The sequence below is a fragment of the Odocoileus virginianus genome, chromosome 17 (genome assembly GCF_023699985.2).
Source record: "Odocoileus virginianus isolate 20LAN1187 ecotype Illinois chromosome 17, Ovbor_1.2, whole genome shotgun sequence".
NCBI classification, from domain to species: Eukaryota; Metazoa; Chordata; class Mammalia; order Artiodactyla; family Cervidae; genus Odocoileus; species Odocoileus virginianus.
In genome coordinates, this window is record NC_069690.1 from 24390913 (window position 1) to 24413419 (window position 22507).

A 22507-nucleotide genomic window follows, 5' to 3' on the forward strand; every position below is an offset into this window, starting at 1 on the left:
TAACAAAGCGAACCTACTACATGTATACACATACCCCCTCCCTCCTGGACCTCCCTCCCTCCCACTCTCCATCCCACCCATCTGGGTCATCACAGAGCACCAAGCTGAGCTTCCTGTGCTTTATAACAGGCTCACACTAGCTATCTGTTTGACACATGGTATTGTATATATGTCAATCCCCATCTCCCAATTCGTCCCACTCCCATCTTCCCCCGCTGTGTCCACAAGTCTGTTCTCTACTTCTGTCTGTGTCTCTATTCCTGCCCTGCAAATAGGTTCATCTGTCTCATTTCTCTTGATCAGTCACAGAAAGAAAAGAACTGCTTTGAGGACTCAGTGGCCCTCTAACCCCGGAACCAGGACCCCCTTGGCCACAGCTGCCGTTGCTGTCAGAGCGGCAGTGACATCCAGCCCCGGCACCTGGGGCCACTGGGCTTGCAAAGAGTGGACAATAGCCTGACAAGCCCCATCAGTATCTGTGACTAGACTCCACCCGCCCCGAGGGCCCCGTGTCATTTCTCAACAGAAAGCGAATCTGTGTCCTGACCCTCAATCAGAAGGCCGCTGGCTTTCTGGAAGCCAGCTCTCCCGCTGCTGTGAGTTAGTGAAAAGCCATCACAGGAACTGCGACCTCCGGCCTCTCCCACTGCCCATCCATCCTCTCCCGCAAAGCCCTCATCCCACCTCGTCCCAGACGGACACCTTCATCACAGCGAGCGGCGGAAACCAGAAGCCGGGTACCAGCCAGCAGAGTGCACACCGCTCTCTGCATCTGTGTTCCTGCTCTTCCGCAGACACTGGCTGGATCGCGTCCTCTAAACTTCCCATATTGACGCCCTCACCCCCAATACTTCAGAATATGACTGGATGTGGAGACAGGGCCCTTCAAGAGGCAATGAAGTTAAAATGGGGCCACTAGGATGGGCCCCCATCCAGTCTGGCTGGCGTTATTATAAGAAGGGATTAGGACCCAGATACACACAGACGGAGTGATGACACAGGGAAATGAAGGCTATCGGCAAGCCAGAGAGACAGGCCTCGGAAGAAGTCAACTCTGCCAACACCTTGATCTTGGACTTCTAGCCTTCAGAACTCAGAGAAGATAAATTTCCATTGTTTAAACCACTTGGCAGTCTGTGGAACTGTTATTGCAGCCGAGCGGATCACTTCCTGTGCTCTCTGCCTGGACTGTCTTTTCCAAGACACCCTCATGGTTTCCTCCCTCGCTTTCTGTAAGACCTCTTCCATGAGGCCTTCCAGGGCCACCCCATTCCAAGTTGCAAATCGCTCCTGCCATCACTGAGACACGCCAGAACCCCTCACTGTGTTGTCTGCTTTTGTTTCATGCGTGTAACTTCCGTCAGCAGAATGCTCTGACCTTCTCTCAGTTCATCCTACCCTCTCCTTCTCCCACCCCGCCCCATGTCCACAAGTCCTTTCTCTACATCTGTGTCTCTCTTCCTGCCCTGTAAGTAGGTCCATCATGATTTGAAAGAGTAGCACTGACATGTAAACACTACCATGTGTAAGACTGACAGCTAGTGGGAAGCACAGGAGCCTCAGCTCCTGCGATGGCCTAGAGCGGTGGAACGGGAGTGGGGTGGAGGGGTATACGTGTGCATATAGCTGATTCAGGTTGTTGTACAGCAGAAATTAACACAGCACCTTAAGGCAGTTATACTCCAATTGAAAAAAAATCAGCAGTAAATATTAAAAATAGAAGTTTGTCAATGAAAAAGAAAAGAATGCTCTGACCTTGATGTACTACCCAGTCTGTCTGATGAATGGTTATCAGGACCCATCGCACCTCCCTCCCACCAGTTTCCTCGGCCCCTTCCCACTCATCTCTCCCTCCCTCCTCCTAGTCTGATTTCCATCACCACAGATGAGTTTTGTCTATTCTAGAATGGCCTATAAATAGAATCCCTCAGCGCATATGTTTGTGAGTCTGGTTCCTTTCAGGAAAAAAATATTTTTTAAGTCCACGCATGTTGTTTTATCTGGCCGTAGATTGCTCCTTTATATCGCTGAGTATTATTCCGTGTGTGGACATAACAGTTTGTGGATTCATTCACTTGATGGGCCCCTGGGCTGCTTCCAGTTTTACCTATTATGAATCTTGCTGCTATAAACATTCCTGGACAAGAATTTCAGTGGATACACATCTTCATTTCCCACGGGAAAATATATAAGAATGTAAGGTTTCTGCTTTCTTCTTCTCCACAGCACTTGTCATCATTCAGTATACTATTTCACTTATTTTACCTGGTTTACTATCTGTCTTTGGAGTTTCCCTGGTGGCTCAGATGGTGAAGACTCTGCCTGCAATGTGGGAGACCCAGGTTCAATTCCTGGGTCAGAAAGATGCCCTGGAGAAGGGAATGGCTACCCACTCCAGTATTCTTGCCTGGAGAATTCCATGGACAGAGGAGGCCGGCAGGCTACAGTCCATGAGATCACAAAGAGTCAGACACGACTGAATGACTAACACACACACACTGTCTGCCTTTACCCACGAGAATGTAAGCCAAGATTTTTGAGTGCCTGGTATGCTTTGCTGAATTCTCAGTACCTAGAACAGTATTGACAACATGGTGGATGCTTAATGAATGTTGGATGGAGGAACCAAGGAATGAATGAATGAATGTCCTTTCCAGATCTCGACTCCCCACAAAGTTGTTGGCAATGCACTTGGACATGAGCCTTCTGTTGGTCACTTGTGCCCCGGGCACGAGTAAAGAGAAGAAAGTCTGCTCCATCTAAGCAAACCCTCTCTGACAACAGGAACCCCAGGGAGCTCTGCCATCCTGAGAATCCTGCTCAGACAAGAATCTCAGCCACATGGTAAAAAAAAAAAGAAACAAAAAGTCTGCTCGTTGGGCTGGCTCTGTCTCCCTCCCTGGTGGTAGTGGCTGATGTTGAGGCCTCAGGAGCCTGTATTCCTGGGCTGCCCCCACCAGTGACCCGAACCTTTCTGCTTCCTTGAGTGGATTAAACTGTCAAGTTTCCGGGTGTTTGCAGAGCAACGGGAGAGCTACAGACAGTAATGTGGTTATATTTACAACATAACCTCTTCAGCAACATCACTGGATTCTGAAAACACAGAACAATTTTCAGCCCCTTGGGGATTTCTAAGACAGGATTTCCATAAAAATTAAATATTGATGAATCTTATCTCTCTGCCGACCTCCTTGCTTCCTGTACCTCCACCCCAAGCTCCAGTAAGAGACAAAGAGACAGAGAGAATGCATGCACAGAGAGAAGAGGAGAAAATGAACCAAGAAAGCAAGGCAGAAAAATGGGAGCACAGACGTGGCACTGTTTCAAACAGATGAGGGGTTCAAAAGGGAGCTGGCTCAGACTGTGTCCGAGGGCAGGGGGGATATACATTCTCATCCCAGTACTTCCTCTACCGCTTGAGGCTGGGTGCCCAGGATGGGAGCTCGGGTGCAAGCTGGGGCTGTGGTGTGGGTGGGCATGCAGCCTAGAGCCAGGTCATGACATGGCCAGGGCTGGGCTCTCCAAGTGGTGGGGCGTGTACATGCATGTGTGCTCAGTCCTGTCTGACTCTTTGCAACTCTATAGACTGTAGCCCATCAGGCTCCTCTGTCCATGGGATTCTCCAGGCAAGAATATTGGAGTGGGTTGCCATTTCCTCCTCCAGGGGATCTTCTGCACCCAGGGATCGAACCCGTGTCTCTTGTGTCTCTTGCGTTGGCAGGTGGATTCTTTACCACTGCGCTACCTGGGAATCCCTGGGTGGGGTGGGGATCCATATGCAAAGGCTTGGCCGTGGCCAAGGGGTCAAGGAGTGGACATTCCACCAGGTGAGGAGTGAGGACCCAAGCAGCACCTGCTCTGGGATCTCCTCTCCTCCATCCTTGCTTCCTCTCTAGGCACCTTTCTCAGAATCTCTAGGATTACACAGCATCACCCCAAACTTCAGAGACGAGAGCTTTAGGTTTCAGAAGGGGAAACTGAGGCTTGGAGGCAGGCGGAAGGAAGCCCACAACAACCTCAGACCGTCAGGGTATGTGAGTGGGAGCAGAGGCCAGCCTTCCGGACTCCTAGACCGGGGCTTTGCCACACACCACACTTGTTCTCTGGGAGGCAAACACATGAAAGCAGTAGATTTGTTATGAAATCCATGAACCAGCATGGAGGTTGGCTTTGACCAGTCTCTCGCCTCCAGAGGCAGAAGTGGGTAACATTTAAGACACAAAAAGGAGAGGAGATGCCCATGGAGGGAGATGGGAGGTGACGGAGCTGACTCTTGTTTTCAGGCAAATGTCAGATTGAATGTAAACCCACTGATCCTAGAACTGAGAGCATGTTTCTCTCTGACCTGAGTGCGCGTGCAGAGCTGTGTGGCTTGGAGAGGCAGTTTTGGGAAGTGGACCCAGTTCAAGGCTTGTCATAAGGAATCCTGGGCTTTGCCATGCCCTCCTCCAGGGGATCCTCTAGACCAGGGATAGAACCCATGTCTCTTATGTCTCCTGCATTGGCAGGCAGGTTCTTTACCACTAGCACCACTTGGAAGCCCCAGGAATCCCAGGTTTTGAATCCCATTTACATGACTATCAACAAACTATTGGGCAGTGTGAGCCTTGATTTTATCATCTGTAAAAGGGGGGCGTAGCTTAATGATTAAGGGTTCTGGTATGAGTTTAAATTCAGACAGACGGCGTCTTGACTTCTCCAGCTCTAAGGGGATTTGTGGATGGAATGAAATACAGTCATTTCTTGGTATCTGCAGGGAATGGGTTCCAGAACCCACTGCTGATAATAAAATCCTCGGCTCCTCAAGTCTGTGGTTCTACGCCCGCAGATTCAACCAGTGGCTGATGATGTAAACTGTGGTACCTCTTCATTGAAAAAAATCTAGGTATCAGTGGACAAGTGCAATTCAAACCGTGTTCTTCAAGGAACAACCATACTATTAAGGTGTCTTACAGAGGCTAGATTCTCGGCAGATTGGTTGGTCTGAGTCTGGGGGAGGCTAACACATGGGGTGGCGGTGAGGGTGCTGGGCCATCTCTGTATCCACTCTTCTCCACTGGAAGCACTGACTCACCAGTCCCCTTCCACGTCTCCAGCCTCAAAGGTGCCACCTCAAGACAGCTCAGGGCAAATGTCAGAGTGTCCCCTAGGGAATGTCCCCTTGGGTGATGGCTCTCCAGAGACTGGAGCCCCAGACAGCAGACAGAGGTACTGATTCAGAAAAGCCAGAACCTTACAGACCCAATCCTTGGCAGAGACATGAAATTTCATGCCCAGTGGAGGGAATGGGGCCACGCACGATGGACTGCATCTATCAAGATCCAAAGGGATTTGGTCAGGCCACTGCCCAGCAGAGAACAAGCAAGCTTGGAGTTAATCTGTGCCTTTCCATCACACAGGCAGCTGGGTTAGCGCCTCTGTTAAACAGACAAAGGAAAAAACCTCAGAAGATACATTGATGGGAAAACATCCAGGTGGTTACTATTCTGTATGCAGAACTCACATACCCCAAAAGAGGCTAAAAGGGGGCAGGCAGAAAGGATAACACCTCTCCCTGTGAAGCCTTTCTCAGTAGAACTACTAGCCGTTGCTGAGAGAACAAGCCTCAGATCACAAGGCTTAATAGCTGAAGCTTCACACGTTAGTAACCTATTTACAGATGGTGCTGGATTTCACACATCAGCCCTGCCGTGGAACACACGTTCCCATAAAGGGCCTGTCTATTCTTGCACCAATATGGGGCTTCAAAATTAATGACCCCTCACCCAAATGGGCAACACTGCAAACAGCTAAGCTCATTCTCACCTTCTGTCCAAATGAAGGAGGTGACAGGATCCGGAGGACTGAGAATGAGCAGGTTTTCTTCCAGCTCCAACACGATCGCAGAAAATTAGACAAGATCATTTTACTGTGTTTAAAAACACATTTACATAGGTCAAGTTGCTCTTGTTGGCAGACAGTCAGATCATTAAGATGCTGATGTGGCCCAAAGTGTTCTTTCCTTGTCAAACTACATTCTGGGAGCTCCCCAAATCCATTGTAACTAACTAGCAAAGAAAAAAAAAAAACAGCAGAGATTTTTATCGGGAGCCACAAATAAACCTCAGATGGTGCTCAAAACTGGGGCATGGCACAAGGAAGGCGCCCCCTCTTTTCCTGCTTTTGTGCCCCACCTCTGGCATCTGCTGCTCCTGGCGCCCCTGCCCGTCAGCCCTAATTAAGCCTGTAGCCCCCACTCCCCGATTTAGCTGTGCCCCATTTAACATTCTGCTGTGAGCATTTCCATCATAAAAGACTTTGAAAACATTTTCAATGGCTGTATTATAGTCCACTGTATGGCCATGGCATCACGTAACCATTCCCACATTGCAGTATATCTGAGCTTGTCTAGAAGCCAAATTAGGATGAGATGAAGCTGCCACTGGGACGTCTCTGCAGCCTTGGTTGCTGCTGGCGTTTCCGGAGAGGCAGTGCTTGGCACTCCAGGCAGGAAAGTACAGCCAGAAATCCCCTAATTCACCTCTCTCCCTCACCCTCCACATCCAGGAGAGGACTGTGACCTCTGCAGACCTCAACTTCCGACTGATCCTGCATCTACCAGACTTCAGGGCTGGAAGTGAAATTTGCTCCTTCATCCTCCCTAAATAGTTGCAGAAGATAATCGATCACCAGGATTCAGATGCATGGTGAATGTGAGCTGGGTCTTGGTATGGCTGAGCCAACCGGTTCCAGGTGGCCCGCTGGACAGTGGTTCTCAATGGGGGCACCACAGGGGACCCTGGCTAAGTCTGGGGACAGTCTGGGTTGTCACATCTAAGCGTGGAGGTGCTATTGGTCTGTAGCAGGGTAGAGGGATGCTCAATATCCTACACTGTACAGACAGATCCCCACACAAATGATCTGACCCAACTGATAACAGATGCAAGAGTGAGCAACCCTGCCATAGAGTGAGATCGGGGTCCTAGTCCAGCTCCTACTGGGAGCTGATGGGGACCATCCAGAAGGCTTGAGTCCAAGTCACACTCACAGCCACAAGGCAGGACGAGGGAGAGGGGAGGGACAGACACCCTGGGGACCAAAGGCTCACTCTCTCAGATAGATGGGGGCTTTACCTGCAAGTACATCTGTAGCATCATCCTCGCCTTACCTGGAATCCCTAATTCCAGAGCCAGGTCACAGGCAAACCTAGGTCATAGTATTGCCAAGGCATCTCTGGGGGTGGCCCTGAGGACTGCTGCCTCCCAAAGGGATCCCAGCATCCTACCCACAGCTATGAGGCCCACACCAGTTATACCGCCCTCTCCCCCACCACACCGTCCATAGCTCCCTCTTAGCAACTGGCAAACATCTGGACTCAGAGGCAGGCCTCTGTCCCCACCCCACCTTTCACATGGTGTCATGGGGCCCTGCACCCCGGGTGGGCAGGCTGGCTGCTTTCCCAACCCCCTCACCCCTGCCCAGGTGTTGCTTAGTTTTATGTGCGTTCCTCACACCCCTCATTTGCCCTTTGACACTGCCCAGCATCTGCTAGCTCTAAGGCTTTCCCAGTGACTCAGACAGTAAGGAATCTGCCTGCAATGCAGGAGAACTGGGTTCAGTCCCTGGGTTGGGAAGGTCCCCTGGAGATACCCACTCCAGTATTGTTGCCTGGGAAATCGCATAGACAGAGGAGCCTGGCAAACTACAGTCCATAGGGTCACAAAGAGTCGGACAAGACTGAGCGACTAACAACCCTTCCAAAAAGTTGCAGTCCTCTTCCCTAAGCCTTCCTCCCAGTCTCCTGCATCTCCATCAGGCACTGACCTTACTCTGATGTATGCCAGAGTCCCTGCTTCCTGTCTCAGCCTCTCTTTAGGGGGGAATGGCATCACCCCCCACCCGGTAAGTGTCAGCGCATGCGTTTGGCCCCTGTCCCACTAAGTGTGTCCTGCCAAGACCTGCTTTCAACTTGAAAGCTGGAAATAGTGACTACTCCTCACAGCTGCAGTGTTCTGTGGATCTAAACAATGGGACCCAAGAAAACAGCCCCACCCCCCATCCAAAGATATAGGGGAGGCAAGACAGGAGCCAAGCCTTCAGCACAGATCCTGACGCCTGGAGGGCAAAGGCCATTTATGAGAACCCTGGGTGCCCCTTCATTCTTGTTCTATCTGAACAATACGCAGCATCGCTGCCCAGAGCTGAGCAGGTAACCCATCCACGAAATCCATCTCAAGGGGAAAAGTATGAAGCGTTAAGGTGCAAAATGGCATAAGGTACCAAGAGCCTGCAGGTCTCTTTTGGCACATGCTCCAATGCGAGACTGCAGCGACCTGGATTTGTGTCAGTACCTCTGAAGAAAGGCTGGAAAGAGGCGTTGAAGAATTAAAAGCTTCAAGTTCTGTGTCTGGGCCCCTCACGGGCTGCCCCAGGGAAGGTGCCCCCATACACCGGGGCATCCACCTGGGATGTGGCTTTGAAACCATCCTCCCCAACAGCAGAGTCTCAGGGGTGCCTTGCTTCTCTCTCACGTAGACTGGGGCGGGGAGAGGTGCATAAAATGAACACAGCCTTTGACCAGGGCAGTACAGCAAAGTTTACTCACAGAACAAGGAACTAGCCCCACCGAGGAATTGTGTCCGGCAGATCCACCACCAACACAGAACTACTCCCCTATAAGGATAGTCATCGCAACCTTGTTTGTAAAAGCAAAAGATTGGAAACAACCTAAATGCTTAACAGTGGGGTGTTTGTTAAATAAATGATAGGACATCCATGTAATGGCATAGAAGAGTGAGGAAGCGCTTCCTGTGCCAATTTGGAGCAATCTGCAAGACACAGGGAAGGAGAGCGGGGCAGGGTGGTGCGTGCGGCTCGTCACCACCTGTGGGGTTTGTGACGCCATCCTGACTCTGTAAAGGAACAACTGCCTGAATATTCATAGAATTTCTCTGAGAGTGGGAGGGAGAGGTTAGGCCCATCGCCTGCATCCAAGGAAGGACAGGTGGACAACACAGAGAGTGAGAGGAAGGCTTTCCCCTGGACACCCTTGGGTGTCCTTTCACCGTGCTCCACGTGAGCGTCTTATCTATGGAAAATAATTTAAAGCACCAACGACGCACAGCTGTGAGGCTGCCGGCTCCCTCCCTCTCGTTTCTTTTCCTGTCTCCTCCTCCCACCCCCCTGTCCCCTTCCTCCACCGATGTCACACTGAGAGGCAGAAGCATGAAAAGCATGGGGCATGGGCTCAAGAGTGGGATGTAGGGGGGCTTCCCTGTGGTCCAGTGGTTAAGAATTCGCCTGCCAATGCAGGAGACACGGGTCCAGGAAGATCCCACGTGCCGTGGAGCAACTAAGCCCGTGTGCCGCAACTGCTGAGCCTGCACGCCTAGAGCCTGTGCTCTGCAACAAGAGAAGCCACCGCAATGAGAAGGCCTCAAACCACAGTGAAGAGTAGCCCCTGCTAGTCGCAACTAGGGAAAGCCTGCACACACCAATGAAGACCCAGTGCAGCTAAGATAAATAAAGTAACTAATTAAATTATATATATATAAGAGAAGGAAATGGCAAACCACTCCCGTATCCTTGTCTGGAAAATCCCATGCACCGAGGAGCCCGGAGGTGGGGTGGGGGGTTGGTGCAGTCCATGGGGTTGCAAAGAGTCGGGCATGACTGAGCGACTAACATACAGATAAGAGTGGGCTGTAAAGCCGGTCCCTCCATGCTCGTCTGTGAGAACTCTCACTCCTGCAAACCTGTGCTGGCTCTGCAGCAAGCAGGGGTCAGACTACCCCCCTTCACAGAGTGCTGGGAGGATCAGAGCTGACCAGCAGGGGAAGGCTGCAACCCAGCGCCCAGCACACAGGAAGATGCCTGTACATCTGTTGACCCGGGAGGCCAGCAGGTCTGGACCAGTTGACTTCCTCTGATTACGGGGGAGTCTTTCCAGGGAGCCGCTCTGAACCGCAGGTGTGAAGGAAGCCCAGAGTAGGAGGTTTTCTTCCCTGCTGTGGGAGCAGGTGTCCTTGCCACCTCCACTGGCTCTGGTCCCACCAGCGGGAGAGGGGGAGAAGGGGGCCCCAGTCCAGGTGTCTCTGAATCAACAAAATGGTCTTCTCGGCTCCCAGCATTGTGTCTCAGGAGCCCTGACACCAAGACACCCTTGGCAGTGGCTTTGGACATGCTGGAGATGGAAGACAGCCACTTCAAAGGCTGCGCTTGTGCAAGAGGAAAGCATGTAGGAAAAAGGCTTTGTCTCCCCCCATCTCCAAGGGAAGCATCTCAAGAGGGCTGAGAGCACAGAGCAGAGGCAGGGCGGCTCCTGGGGAGTGGGGGCCCATGGAGGGCACTGTCTTCACCTCCAACTCCACGTGCTTTCACTGAAGTCCACGCCCTGCACCTTTCAAATCACCAGAAGGCTACGGAACTAGGCAGAGTTCAATTCCTGGCTCTCCCCCTTCCTGGCTGTGTGGCTTCAGGCAGAAAGCTTAAGCTTTCTGTTTCCTCGCCTGCAAAATGCAGTTACTCAGAACACCTATCCCATACGGTTGTCAAGAGGATTAAGTGGGTTAACCCATGTGAAGTTGGAACAGAGACTGGCATGGAATAAATGATGAATACCGGTTAGGACTGTTGATAACCATCGTCATCCCCCTCATGGGCAGGACCCGCCTGTCTCCTAGCCCTGCTCGGTTCCACTGCCACGTGTAACAGTGCCATGAAAGCCAGTGGACCCCAGGATTTGGAGTCCCAAGCCCCAGCCTACTGCCACTCAGGGCCATAGCATCTGGCCCAGTCTGGAGATCTCGGGTCTCCAGCCTCAGATCTCCAAGCTCTTTGGGCAGCCCTGCTTCACACCCCACCCCAATCGTGCCACATGCAAACCCCGTCTGGCCTTGATCGATGTCTCCACCCCAGAGCCGACATGCGGTGCAGGCACATGGCCTTTGGTGGTCAGCCCAGCCCTTGCACAGAGTCACACTCCACGCCTCCGCTCTGGCTGAGGGACCAAACGGACTTGAGCGACTACAGCCCCTGAAGTCGGATTCTTGGCCCAACGCTGTCAGTGCCAATAACAGAAAATCCATCAGCACTCCCCAAACCCCAAGCCAGCAGCTTCCGGCTTCCAAACCAAGTCAATTTAACATCTGACACTTGTGCCAAGAGCTCACGTCGGGAAAGGCACGATCCGTTCAGTTTTACAACCTTCACTGACAATCCCCCACCCAGGCTCGGATCTCAGCATCAGCAGGCTCCCTGCTGGCGTCCTCGGCAACTCTGCTGCAAAGCCTGCCTCCCTCCCTCCTCAGCTCCCACCAGGGCTCCAAGGAGGACGGACAGCTGCAGTCCCCCACAGGCACCTGCCCCTCCCTGAGACCACCACTCTGGCTGGATGGTTAAAGGACAGAGCTGTGAAGTCATAATTCCTCTTACTTTCTGGGAGCAGAATCCGGAGCACGTCTCCACAGTCACGTTGGCCTGTACCAGGGAGTTGGGGAAGGCATGCGTGATGTTCTCCGGCAGTCGGAAGCAGCCTCGGTACGTGACGGTCCTCCCTGCGGGGAAGGAAATGGGGATCTGGTAAGAAGTGGTGCCTGCCCTTCTTGGGGCCTGACCCGGGGGAAAATGGCAGCTTCAGATCCTGAAATAGGTGGAATTACACTCACGAGGAGGAGATTCCAAATCGGAGAAGGTAAACTGCCCAGACAGACTATGGTCAAGCCAGGCTCCTGACAGAGACCAGACTTCAGAACCTTACTCACCAGGGTCACTGACAAGCGACCACTTGGCTGAAGCTGCTGAACTCCTGACTTGCTACTCCCGCCAGCCCTCGGAGGACAGTGTCCATCCTTCCTCCCTCCCTCCTTCCTTCCCTCTTTCCCCTTCTCCCTCCTTCCACAAATCTGTTGACTTTTTTTTCTTTTGCCATGCTGCACAGCATGTGGGATCCTAGCTCCCGGATCAGGGATTGAACCCATGCCCCACTGTGAGTACCTCCCCGCAGCCTGGGGGGAGGCGGCATCTGGGTCACCCTTTTCACCCCACACCCAGTTCTGACCCTGACATACAGCAGGCGCCCTATACATGCTGAGAGGTAGGGATGCGGCATGAGCCGTGAGAAGTCAGTGATGTGAGATGCTGCTGGCAGAACCTCAGCTGCCTCTAGACTTCAGGTGTGACAAAGGCTGTCACTCCCATTCCACACCCTTCTCCCCCGCTCCCCAGGTGAGAGTCCCAGGCCACTTAGGGCAGGAGGGCACCTTTAAGATGAAGCCACAGATGACCTGCTCTGCACCTTCCTCTAATCCCAACCTGAAGCTCAGGTCAAAGAGACAAGTTTTTCTGTCTCTGGCAGGTGTTTTTTTTTTTTTTTTAATCTAAAATTTCACTGATGTACATACTTCAGTGAAATTGAATCCAACTTCACAAAGAAGTTTCAATCCAGGTCCCTACCCTGGTGGACTCAAAACCTCCTTTTCTGTCCTCTGTGGACACTAAAACCTAAGGCGTGTGGCCACCAAGACCAGCAGCTTCCCCCGTGGAGACCCAGCACTGCGTCGACTGTCTTCATCTCACCGCCATGATTCCTAGTTCCCGCTGGAGCCAGGGATTTCCTTACTTTCTTGATAGTTCAGCTTTGCATTTACAGTAACACTTTTTCAGTTTTACCCAGCACTTCCTGGGCTTCCCTGATAGCTCAGTTGGTAAAGAATCCACCTGCAATATGGGAGACTTGGGCTCGATCCCTGGGTTGGAAAGATCCCCTGGAGAAGGGAAAGGCTACCCACTCCAGTATTCTAGTCTGGAGAATTCCAGGGACTGTATAGTCCATGGGGTCGCAAAGAGCTGGTCGCAAAGAGTGGCTTTCACTTTCACCAGCACTTCAAAGTGTTGTCTAGCTAGGAGACATTCTTACTATCTGGTCCGCCCCTCTGCACTTGACAAAATAGACTGGAACCCAAAGATGGGAGGCCACACAGCATGTCTGAGAAACACCTAGACCAAGGCTCTGGGCCTCCTGATCGGTTTTTCTCTCCTACAGAGGACAAGGAAAGATGGGGTTTGGTCATGATCTCAAGCGATCTTTGGCAGACCCTAACACCTCGCCCCCTGCCACGAGCCTGTCCAGAGAAGGTGGTAGGGAAGGCAGAGCACAGTTTCCGTCCCACAGAATTTAGATGAAGGGCTGTGGACGCAGAGGGGGCAGTCAGAGCTCAGGAGAGGCGGGCGCACTCACGCTTCCTGGAGCCGGGCTGCAGTTCCTCCACGCGGTACACGGAGAGCCGGCCCACCCCTCCGCACACGGAGCTCTTCTCCCCTTTGCACTCGTGGTTACACTCCTCCGGCCCGACGCTCATCGCTGGGAGTCGGTTCCCACAGTAGCACTCAGCCCCGGCCTCCAAGCCAGCGTAGATGTAGGACCTGCAGGCAGAGTGGGGCCTGGGGTGAGTCCCAAGCCTGGCCCGGGGCACTGAGGTCTGGATCCAGGAACGGCCACTGGGTCTGGGGCCAGGATAAGGATGAGTCCTGGAATCTCAGGACAGGAACCCCAGGTCTCCTGACACTGAGCCCAGAGGTCTTTCCACAATCCCCTGCCATCTCGTAAGTAAACCTTCTTTGTTTTGGACAACTGCATCTGATCCGTCGAGCTCTAACCACACTCCAACAGCCCACTGGCAGCAGAAGCACCACCTCAGGGACACAACTCCCACTCTCTGGGATTCCCTCTGAGCCTTATTTCTAGTGGAGCTGACCGTTAGGGCCCCCACTTACCGCTCAGCGCATGCATCCTGGCAGTGGGCGACGGTCATCTTTCTCAAGTCAAAAAACACAGCCCCCTTCAGAGTACGCTCCTGGCCATCATCACTGAAGCATCCCACATAGGTACCTGCAGGGGGTGAGGGAGAACCACAGCAGAAACTCAGACACCCCGGAGAGCGGGAGGGTCCTAATCCCTGAACCCACCCTTGGCATTGCCCTTCCTGGCTATGACACTTCTCAGAGAAGCCCAGGGGACAAGGTTGTGGTCCAACCTTCCTCACAGTGCTTCTGGACATGTCCAACTTGTTCCCTTCCTGCCCTCTTTCTTAGTTAATGGCCAACAGTCCCATAGACACCCTGCCAGGAGCCTGGCATCAGCCAGAATACAACTTTCTTCCACCAGCCCTCACCCACCAAGTCTAGCTGGTTTAATTGCTTCACCTGGACCCCTCTCCTCTTCATCCCTATCCTTCCTAAGCCAGGAGAGGCCTGTCTGCCTCCATGAATGTCCTGATAGGCAGATTCTGTTGCCTCCTTGTGATCCAGAAGGAAGAAATGAGTTACGCAAAGTCTGATCTTAGCTAATATAGAGATCTTGCAAACAGGGGGAGCTAGTCCAAGAGAAAAAAAACCTGCTGGGACATCCCTCATGGTCCAGGGGTTAAGACTTCACCTTCCAACGCAGGGGAGGTGGGTTTGATCCCTGGTCGGGAGCTAAGATCCCACACGTTACGCTACCAATAAATAAATAAATAAACCGAAGCAATATTGTTAACAAGTTCAATTAAGGCTGTAAAAATGGTTCACATCAAAAAAAAAAAAAGAAAGAAAAGAAAATATCAGCCATCGCAGGAGGGTGGAAGCCCCCGTCACTGGAGGTGTATAAGCAGCATCTATTAACATGTAAGAGGGCTTTCCTGTGTGGGAATCCTTAGGACCACAAGACCCTGAGCCCTCACCAGGTCAGGCATCTCCAGCACGTCCCTGGAAGGGGAGGTTGAGGGGCAAGACTCCACAAAGCAGTGACAGTGTTGACCCAATGGTGCACATGTCAGTGGGAAACAGTCCTGCCCCACCACACCCCAAGATGGGGAGCTGACTCCCAGAAACACACAGCGGAGCCTGGAGAACCTGAATGCTAACATCACGTGCACCACAGCGCATTGAAGGAACTATGCATCAGGAGTTTGCAAGCACACCATCACACCGTCCGAGCTGTGAACGCACACCCACAAGAGTTGCGCCCAGATCTGGATCAGGCACCCATGATGAAGATGCTGCCCGTCTCCGGGGAAATGTTGGCACTCAGCTCCAGGATGTCTCAAGTGGCACCTGAGCAGCACACTGTAGCCTCTGGAAGTTGGGCGTCTCCGGGAAGCACTGTGCCCAAGGCCTCCCCATAGCCAGCCAGCTCCCAAACGGCTTTGCGAGAAGGAGTGACCATCTCGTCCACCAGTCCTGGAGCTCCCAGATCAGGCGAGACTGGTGCTGATTACTCCTGCCAAGAAGCTGGTCCAAAACAGAAGCTCAGGGCCACCAGCAGAGTGGTTTGAAGGAGTGAGTCTGCCAGCCCACATTCCTGGGGACGTGAATCAGGGATGACTTTCCTGGGTATGAACAGCATGCTTAAATCTGTCTCTGACCTTGATTAAATCATTTCAACATTCTGTGCCTCAGTTTCCTCAACTGTCAAATGGATAAAGGCACCCTCCCCCTCCCCTTGCTCGTTTCTCCCACCCACATCTGGTCATGTCCCTGCTCCTTCCTGCACATCCACTCTTTGCTTCCTACTCATCCTTGATGGTAAGTCTTACAGCCCTGACCACTCCAGTCTTCTGCAGCCTCTCTTTTCCCTGCACCATTACACCGAGTGTCTGAAAAACTTGCTGCGTGCAAATCCTGATCATTAAATGTTGTTAAGAATCATGTACACCTGTGTTTCTCATCTCTGCACCATGCTCGTTGAGGGCAGGGACAACAACTTCCCCTTAGGTGATGACTTGCTGCCAAGGTCAGACATGATGCCAACAGTGGCTCAGAGCTCCTAAAACCCACGCTGACATCCTGTGAGGATGCAAGAGGGAAAGCAGGGAGCCCAAATGCGAGGAGGGGCTGGTCCTATTGGCTACACCAATGTGCAATTCCCAGGGCCCCTGGTTAAAAAAAGGCCAGGCAAGGGAAGATGACTAAGATGGTGGGAGACAGGACTCTCTGTCATGCCAGAAAAGGTTGAAGACCCAGAAACCTCAGAATAGAGAACTCTGGGCTTCAGCGAAAGCAAAGACCTTCAATGTCTGCCACAGGGTCTTGCCCCCTTCCAGGCTATGACCCTCTTGAGGCCACCTTCAGCGGGATGCCCGCCAGCACACACGTGGCCACACCCAGTGTCCATCCATGGATACAAGCTCCACTCCTCTACTCGGAGCTCCAGACACCCAGGCCCTGCAAGCTTCCCTCTCTTCATATAAATCTCAGCACTACCGAGACCAGAAAGCTTTCACCCAGGTCAGTGAGAACCAGTCGTTCTCCTTAGCCTGCCTACTTAGTAAAAGAAAACTAATATTTGAGAAATTTCTGACATGTGTTGCTCAGCAAAGATGAAATTCTATTACAGCTTTCAAGTAAACATCCAAAACACAAGCTTGGGGGTTGTTAAACATTTATCACCGCTGATGGGAAATTAACCAGGAGATTCTAAAGGTGTCTGGGCTCAAGACCCTTGGAGGCTGAGACTGGCACATACACGTTTGCGGGGCGGGGCAGGAAGAAGAAGCTCTTGGGCATGTGCTGCCTGAGTTTCAAATCCAGGCTCTGCTCTATCTGGCTGCGTGACCTGGCATGTGCAGCCTCTGCTTCCGCATCTGTGAAGCATACGGTCCCACGGAACTCATGGGGGGGCTGCGAGAGTGCCATGAGCTAACATGGAAAGTTATCTAATGCAGGCGTGGCATGTAGTACAAGCTCAGGGGTGACTGTTATTGTTGCCATGTGTCATTATTAATAATAAACACTTTTAGATTACTTTACTTCCCCGAAATGCAAACCCTTCATCATGAAAATGGTGATAGCACTGCTGACATCATAAGGCTGTTTGAAGATTAAATTAAATGAGATAACAGATGTCCATCTAGGCAGAACAATGGTTGGCACACAACAGATGCTCAGATAAGCGACAGCTATTATTATTCTCATCCTACACTGTAACCTGGGGCCGGGAGTGCCGATGGCTCCGTAAATACTAGCAGAGCACATTAATAAAAGAGAAAGAAAGGGTTTCGAGCGGTCAGGATTGGGTTCTTCAAAAACAAGGAGAGGCTAGCCAGCTCCCAGCTGGCTGGTGGGTGGAACTGACCAGTCTGGAGGAACACCCACGCCCGGCTGGTCCGGTCTCTGTTTGTAGCAAAACCCAGATACCTCCCCCCATTCGTGAGGAGGAGGTGAGTCTTTTCTCCCGGAAAAATAATGAATGGCTTTTCTAACTCCCTGACAGAGGCGGGAATGTGTAGAAAGAAAGGACTTCCCAGGGATGCACTGGGACACATTCTGAGGCGGATTTATTACTTTCGGCTGAAACGGAGGCGATGCATTATTGTCTGTGACTCTGCATCTGTTCATTTGCACATCAAAATGGACATGCCGTGAGGCTATTAACGATGGCTTCGGAGATATTGGAATGTCTTTGGAAATTACTATCAATAAAAAACAAACTGGCTATGGAGAAGTTACTATTTTTCCCCTAGTAAACTTACTGACATTTTATTCCATTATGGATGTTGTCCAAGGTATAATGAAATGCTCAGTGATTGATGGGGCCTCCTGCGGCTTCCAAGCCTTGCCGGATCCCCTTACAGGAGGATGGCGGGCTGCCCGGGGCTGCGAAGAGACGCCCTCTTTGTCTGAAGCTCCAGCAGCTGTCCCGAGGGCGGGCCTCCACCAGGGAGGCCAGCCTGGCTATGCAGGGCCCCACAGAGCCCCAAGAGAGGAAGGGGGCTCCCAGAGGGTTCTAGGGCCAGTGCCTGCCTCTCCCCACTTCCTCTGAAGATCTTCAGCTGCGTGACACCACTGCCCCTCCCAGGGCGAGTTCTTCCTCCAATCCTGGGGGATGTTCAAAATATTGAATAACTGATGAGAGGCATGGACTGGTCTGAATTGTCACCATTCAACACCAGAGCTTGATCCAAAAGTCTACAAGCAATAAATGCTGGAGAGGGTGTGGAGAAAAGGGAACCCTCTTACACTGTTGGTGGGAATGCAAACTAGTACAGCCACTATGGAAAACAGTGTGGAGATTTCTTAAAAAGCTGGAAATAGAACTGCCACATGACCCAGCAATCCCACTTCTGGGCATACACACCAAGGAAACCAGATCTGAAAGAGACATGTGCACCCCAATGTTCATCACAGCACTGTTTATAATAGCCAGGACATGGAAGCAACCTAGATGCCCATCAGCAGACGAATGGATGAGGAAGCTGTGGTACATATACACCATGGAATATTACTCAGCCATTAAAAAGAATTCATTTGAATCAGTTCTAAGGAGATGGATGAAACTGGAGCCCATTATACAGAGCGAAGTAAGCCAGAAAGATAAAGACCATTACAGTATACTAACACATATATATGGAATTTAGAAAGATGGTAACGATAACCCTATATGCAAAACAGAAAAAGAGACTCAGATGTATAGAACAGACTTGTGGACTCTGTGGGAGAAGGCAAGGGTGGGATGTTTCAAGAGAACAGCATCGAAACATGTATATTATCTAGGGTGAAACAGATCACAAGCCCAGGTTGGATGCATGAGACAAGTGCTCGGGCCTGGTGCACTGGGAAGACCCAGAGGGACGGGGTGGAGAGGGAGGTGGGAGGGGGGACCGGGATGGGGAATACATGTAAATCCATGGCTAATTCATTTTAGTGTATGACAAAAACCACTACAATATTGTAAAGTAATTAGCCTCCAACTAATAAAAATAAATGGAAAAACAAAACAAAACAAAACACCAGAGCTTGACTGTTCCCGCTGAACTAGGCATTAACCCCTTCCTTGCCAGGTTCAGGGGTCACCAGGGAGAGTCAGCCAGAAGGTACTCAGAGACTCGGGACAGAAACCCTGGTGTATAATAGGTGATGGTCTCTCATGTTTGGATCTCACCACTGCCTTCAGCTTTCACTACTGCCTCTTCCATCGCCTCTTTAAATGATGACTTAAAGAGTGCCCACTGGTTCTCCAGGATGTAGATATTCTACACACGGGGCTGTAACCAGGTCACTCCGAGTGCTCCTCTCTCCTGGCCAGTCACCCTGAAGCCAGGTTACTAAGAACTTGTCACTTCTGTGTAACGAGCCCCAAGCCTTTTGCACGTGCCTCTCTTATGCCTCAGTCGTGCTAGGCAGTAATCATCTAGATGCATATCTGATTCCACCACCACAGACGGAGCTCCTCAAGTGTAAAGTGAAGAGCCCACATGGAGACTCATATGTGCTAAGTGTGGACTGAGAAAAATAAAAAGAGGAATCATGGCTAATTTGCCAAGGTCATAGAGTCAATAACTGGCAATACCAAGAGACAAATCCAGGTCTGTTTTCAAAATCCATGCTCTTTCCATGCTTCTTTATAAGAAATCCATGGTGACTTTGGTCAGTCCTTTATACCTTAGTATAAATGAGCTACACTGGCATCTCCTTGATAGAGACTCCGCTTCTTGATGTGTTGGGAGGAGTTTATAGAAAGTATAACTATATGAAATGAGTTACAGAAATGGTTCCTTGACTCTCCCTCATTCTTACATGGAAGCCTTGCTGAGGAATCCCACACAAGGGCTATGACCTAGAGGATTTCAGATGACACTTCCTTCTATGGAAGTTTCTTCTACAGAAGGCATAGTCCTGCGGTCTTCACTGTATCGGGGCACCATCTTCTTCTGTATCCTGCCACTGAGGATTCAAAGCTCCAACCACACTTCTTACACTCAGGAGAGCACTTTTCCAGCGATTTGCACAGGATCAAATAAGGTGGTGACAGAGATGCTGAGACACTGTCTGAGATCAGTCACCACCCAACAACGGCTCTGACACTCCGTGGGTGCTCACTTCACACAGGCTCAGTCTCTAGGCCCCGCACAGTCTGGATAACTCGGTGCTAAGAGCTCCAAGCTGGAGCCAGGCTGACCCCATGATGGAGTCCCAGTGGTGTGACTCCAGCAGTTCTGGTCAGTGCCCTGCCCATGGCCCCCCCAGCCTTGCTGTCTCCAGGCTGCACCCTAAGAGGCAGGTTCTACCCTCATTCAAGTCCCCATCTGCTCCATAACATACCCTGTACTGGCCACCTCCTCCCCTGTCTCACTTCCCACTCCCTACCAGTGTTCCTGGGGTCGTATCCAAAACAAACCATATCCATGTGAATCCCAGTTTCAGGGTTTGCTTCCAAGGAACCAAAACTAAGAGAATGATCTTGGAGAATTCACTTAACAATCTCCATGCCTCTTCACCTGCAAAACTGAGTTATAATAATAGTGCATGCATGCTAAGTCGCTTCAGTCATGTCTGACTCTTTGTGACCTTATGGCCCATAGCCTGCCAGGCTCCTCTGTCCATGGGATTCTTCAAGCAAGAATACTGGAGTAGATTGCCATGCCCTCTAGGGGATCTTCCTGACCCAGGGATTAAACCTGTGTCTCTTACATCTCCTACATTGGCAGGTAGCTTTTTACTACTAGCACCACCTGGGAAGCCCCGTAACAATAATAATAGCACCTGTAAATACAACACTTACAGGTGTGCGGTCACTGCTACACAAGTCAGCTATTGTTATTAAATAATAATAATTCCTGACTGCCAGTGCATACAATAGGCCCCCTAGTCCAGTGGTCCTCAGCCTCAGTGCACATGCAAACCACCTGGAGACCATGCTGCCCCAGACTGCAGCCTGCAGTTCTGCAGCCCTCACCCCAGAGTTCGAGACTTGGGGAGTCCTAGAGAACCTGAGAACCTGCATTTGCAACAAGCTACTGGGTGGTGCTGGGTTGCCGGCCTGGGATCCCACTTACCGAACTGCTGCTGTACATTATCACATTTAATCCTCACCACAACCCTGGGGCAGGTATCTCGACCTCCAATTCCAAGGGACAGAGAAATTAAGAGATGTGGTCACCCAGTAAGTTTCGGGAATGAGCCAGGATTTAAGCTCAGGTCTGTCTCAGCTCTAAGATGCTTACACATCTCAACCCCCAGCACATGCAGTCCAGCTAGGGAGTGAGCAAAACTCCCAAGGGCTTCCCCTCCCAGGCCCCTCCCGTCTATGGTGGGGCTGGGGGAAGCAGGCTGTGGGAAGGCCACGGGCCCTCAGTTCCCACTTCTCAGGCTGCAGCCAGGGCCAGGGAGAGTGGACACCAGTCCTGTGCCCCAAAATGGGGCTCCCGGGAAGAGCTCCCATATGTGTAAGGGGACCCAGACTAAGCACCTACCTCGGCTACTGGTGGCTGGCTGGGAGGCCTCAGGGCTCAGTGCGGGCGGCCCCGGGGGATCCCCCATGAAGTGATGGAACCAGCGACGGCGCAGCTGGCGCAGCTCCGAGTTGCGGCTGCGGAGCCAGCGGGGGCCGGGCCGGGGCCGGGCCAGGGGGCCCCGCAGCACGTCCACGCCGAGCAGCAGCTCCGGGCTGACCCGGGCGTCATGCAGGGCTCGGCTGTCCAGTAGGCCCACTCCCAGTGCCACAGCGGCCACGGGCAGGGCCTGCAGCGGGCCAGGAGCCCGGGGGCCCGGCGGGAGGCCCACGCGGGCCCGCTGCAGCAGCAGCAGGCTGCCGGTCATCAGGTAGGCGGCCGTGAGGAAGAAGAGCAGGAACTGCGTCCGGCGGAGAAACTTCTGGAGTCGGAAGAAAGGTTTGGCCATGCCCCTGGGCGGCAGGGCTCCCAGCTGGAGCCCGGGGACGGCTCCTAGCACCCAGGCGGGAAGGAGGCCGGAGCCTCCGGAGGTGTCATCCCCGCATGCCAGCACCAGCCTGTTCTCTCCTGGGGTTACTGCTCCTCCTGCCCCGTTTCCAGCAGGTGCTCAAATAGCACCATCACTGCGCTCCGGCCCTGGGCCCTGCAGCTGTAGCTTCTGTCCAAGTGTTAGGAACTTCGCCATCCCTGGGTTCTAGCAACCTTCATGTCCTGGCTCCAAGACCTGGAAAAGAGAAAGGGCGCTTAGAGGCGATGGGAGGGTCCACCTCTTCCACTGCCCCAGGGTCAGGAGCCCCACGCCTCTGTGTTCTGTCAGCCAAAGGGTCTGGCTATGCTGCAGAAGCGAGGGACAGAGAGCCTGGTTCCAACCCCAGCTCTGCCACTGGATGGCTATGTGACAGCAGGTGGGCTATCTCAGTTCATGAGGCCTCAGTCTCCTCATCTGTAAAGTGGAACTAACGCTCTACCCTGGAGCAATAGGACAATCCACTAATGACAACAGGAAGGAGGAAAAACAGCAGCAGTGACCTTATATGAATCCTTAAACTATATGCCAGGCTCTGAGCTAGACACTTTATGTATCATCTCATTTAATCCTCACCCCAACCCAGAGAGAGAGATACATACAGCATTACCCCCATTTTACAGATGAGGAAACTGTGGCAAAGGGAGACTAAGTAAATTTCCCAAAGTCACACAACTGGGGAGAAGAGGAGCCAAGGTTTGGAACAGCGTGAATTCAGAGCCTGAACTGTGAACCCCCACGTGGCCCAGGTTGTAACGAGACCCTACTACCTATATGTGCACTCAGGCCAGGG

General features: G+C 52.0%; 1 protein-coding gene across 3 annotated transcripts in view; it reads right to left on the reverse strand.

The window, feature by feature from the left end:
* Positions 1 to 22507, reverse strand: part of WSCD1 (WSC domain containing 1) — a 44181-nt gene that overhangs the window by 10514 nt on the left and 11160 nt on the right. For all 3 annotated transcript variants that reach the window (XM_070478924.1, XM_070478922.1, XM_070478923.1), the window contains exons 2-5: positions 21210 to 21912; positions 13753 to 13867; positions 13217 to 13401; positions 11413 to 11534 (exon numbers count right to left, since the gene is read on the reverse strand). In XM_070478924.1, coding sequence (XP_070335025.1) covers positions 11413 to 11534; positions 13217 to 13401; positions 13753 to 13867; positions 21210 to 21636 — 849 coding nt within the window. In that variant the 5' untranslated portion in view covers positions 21637 to 21912. The remainder of the gene's footprint in view (positions 1 to 11412; positions 11535 to 13216; positions 13402 to 13752; positions 13868 to 21209; positions 21913 to 22507) is intronic.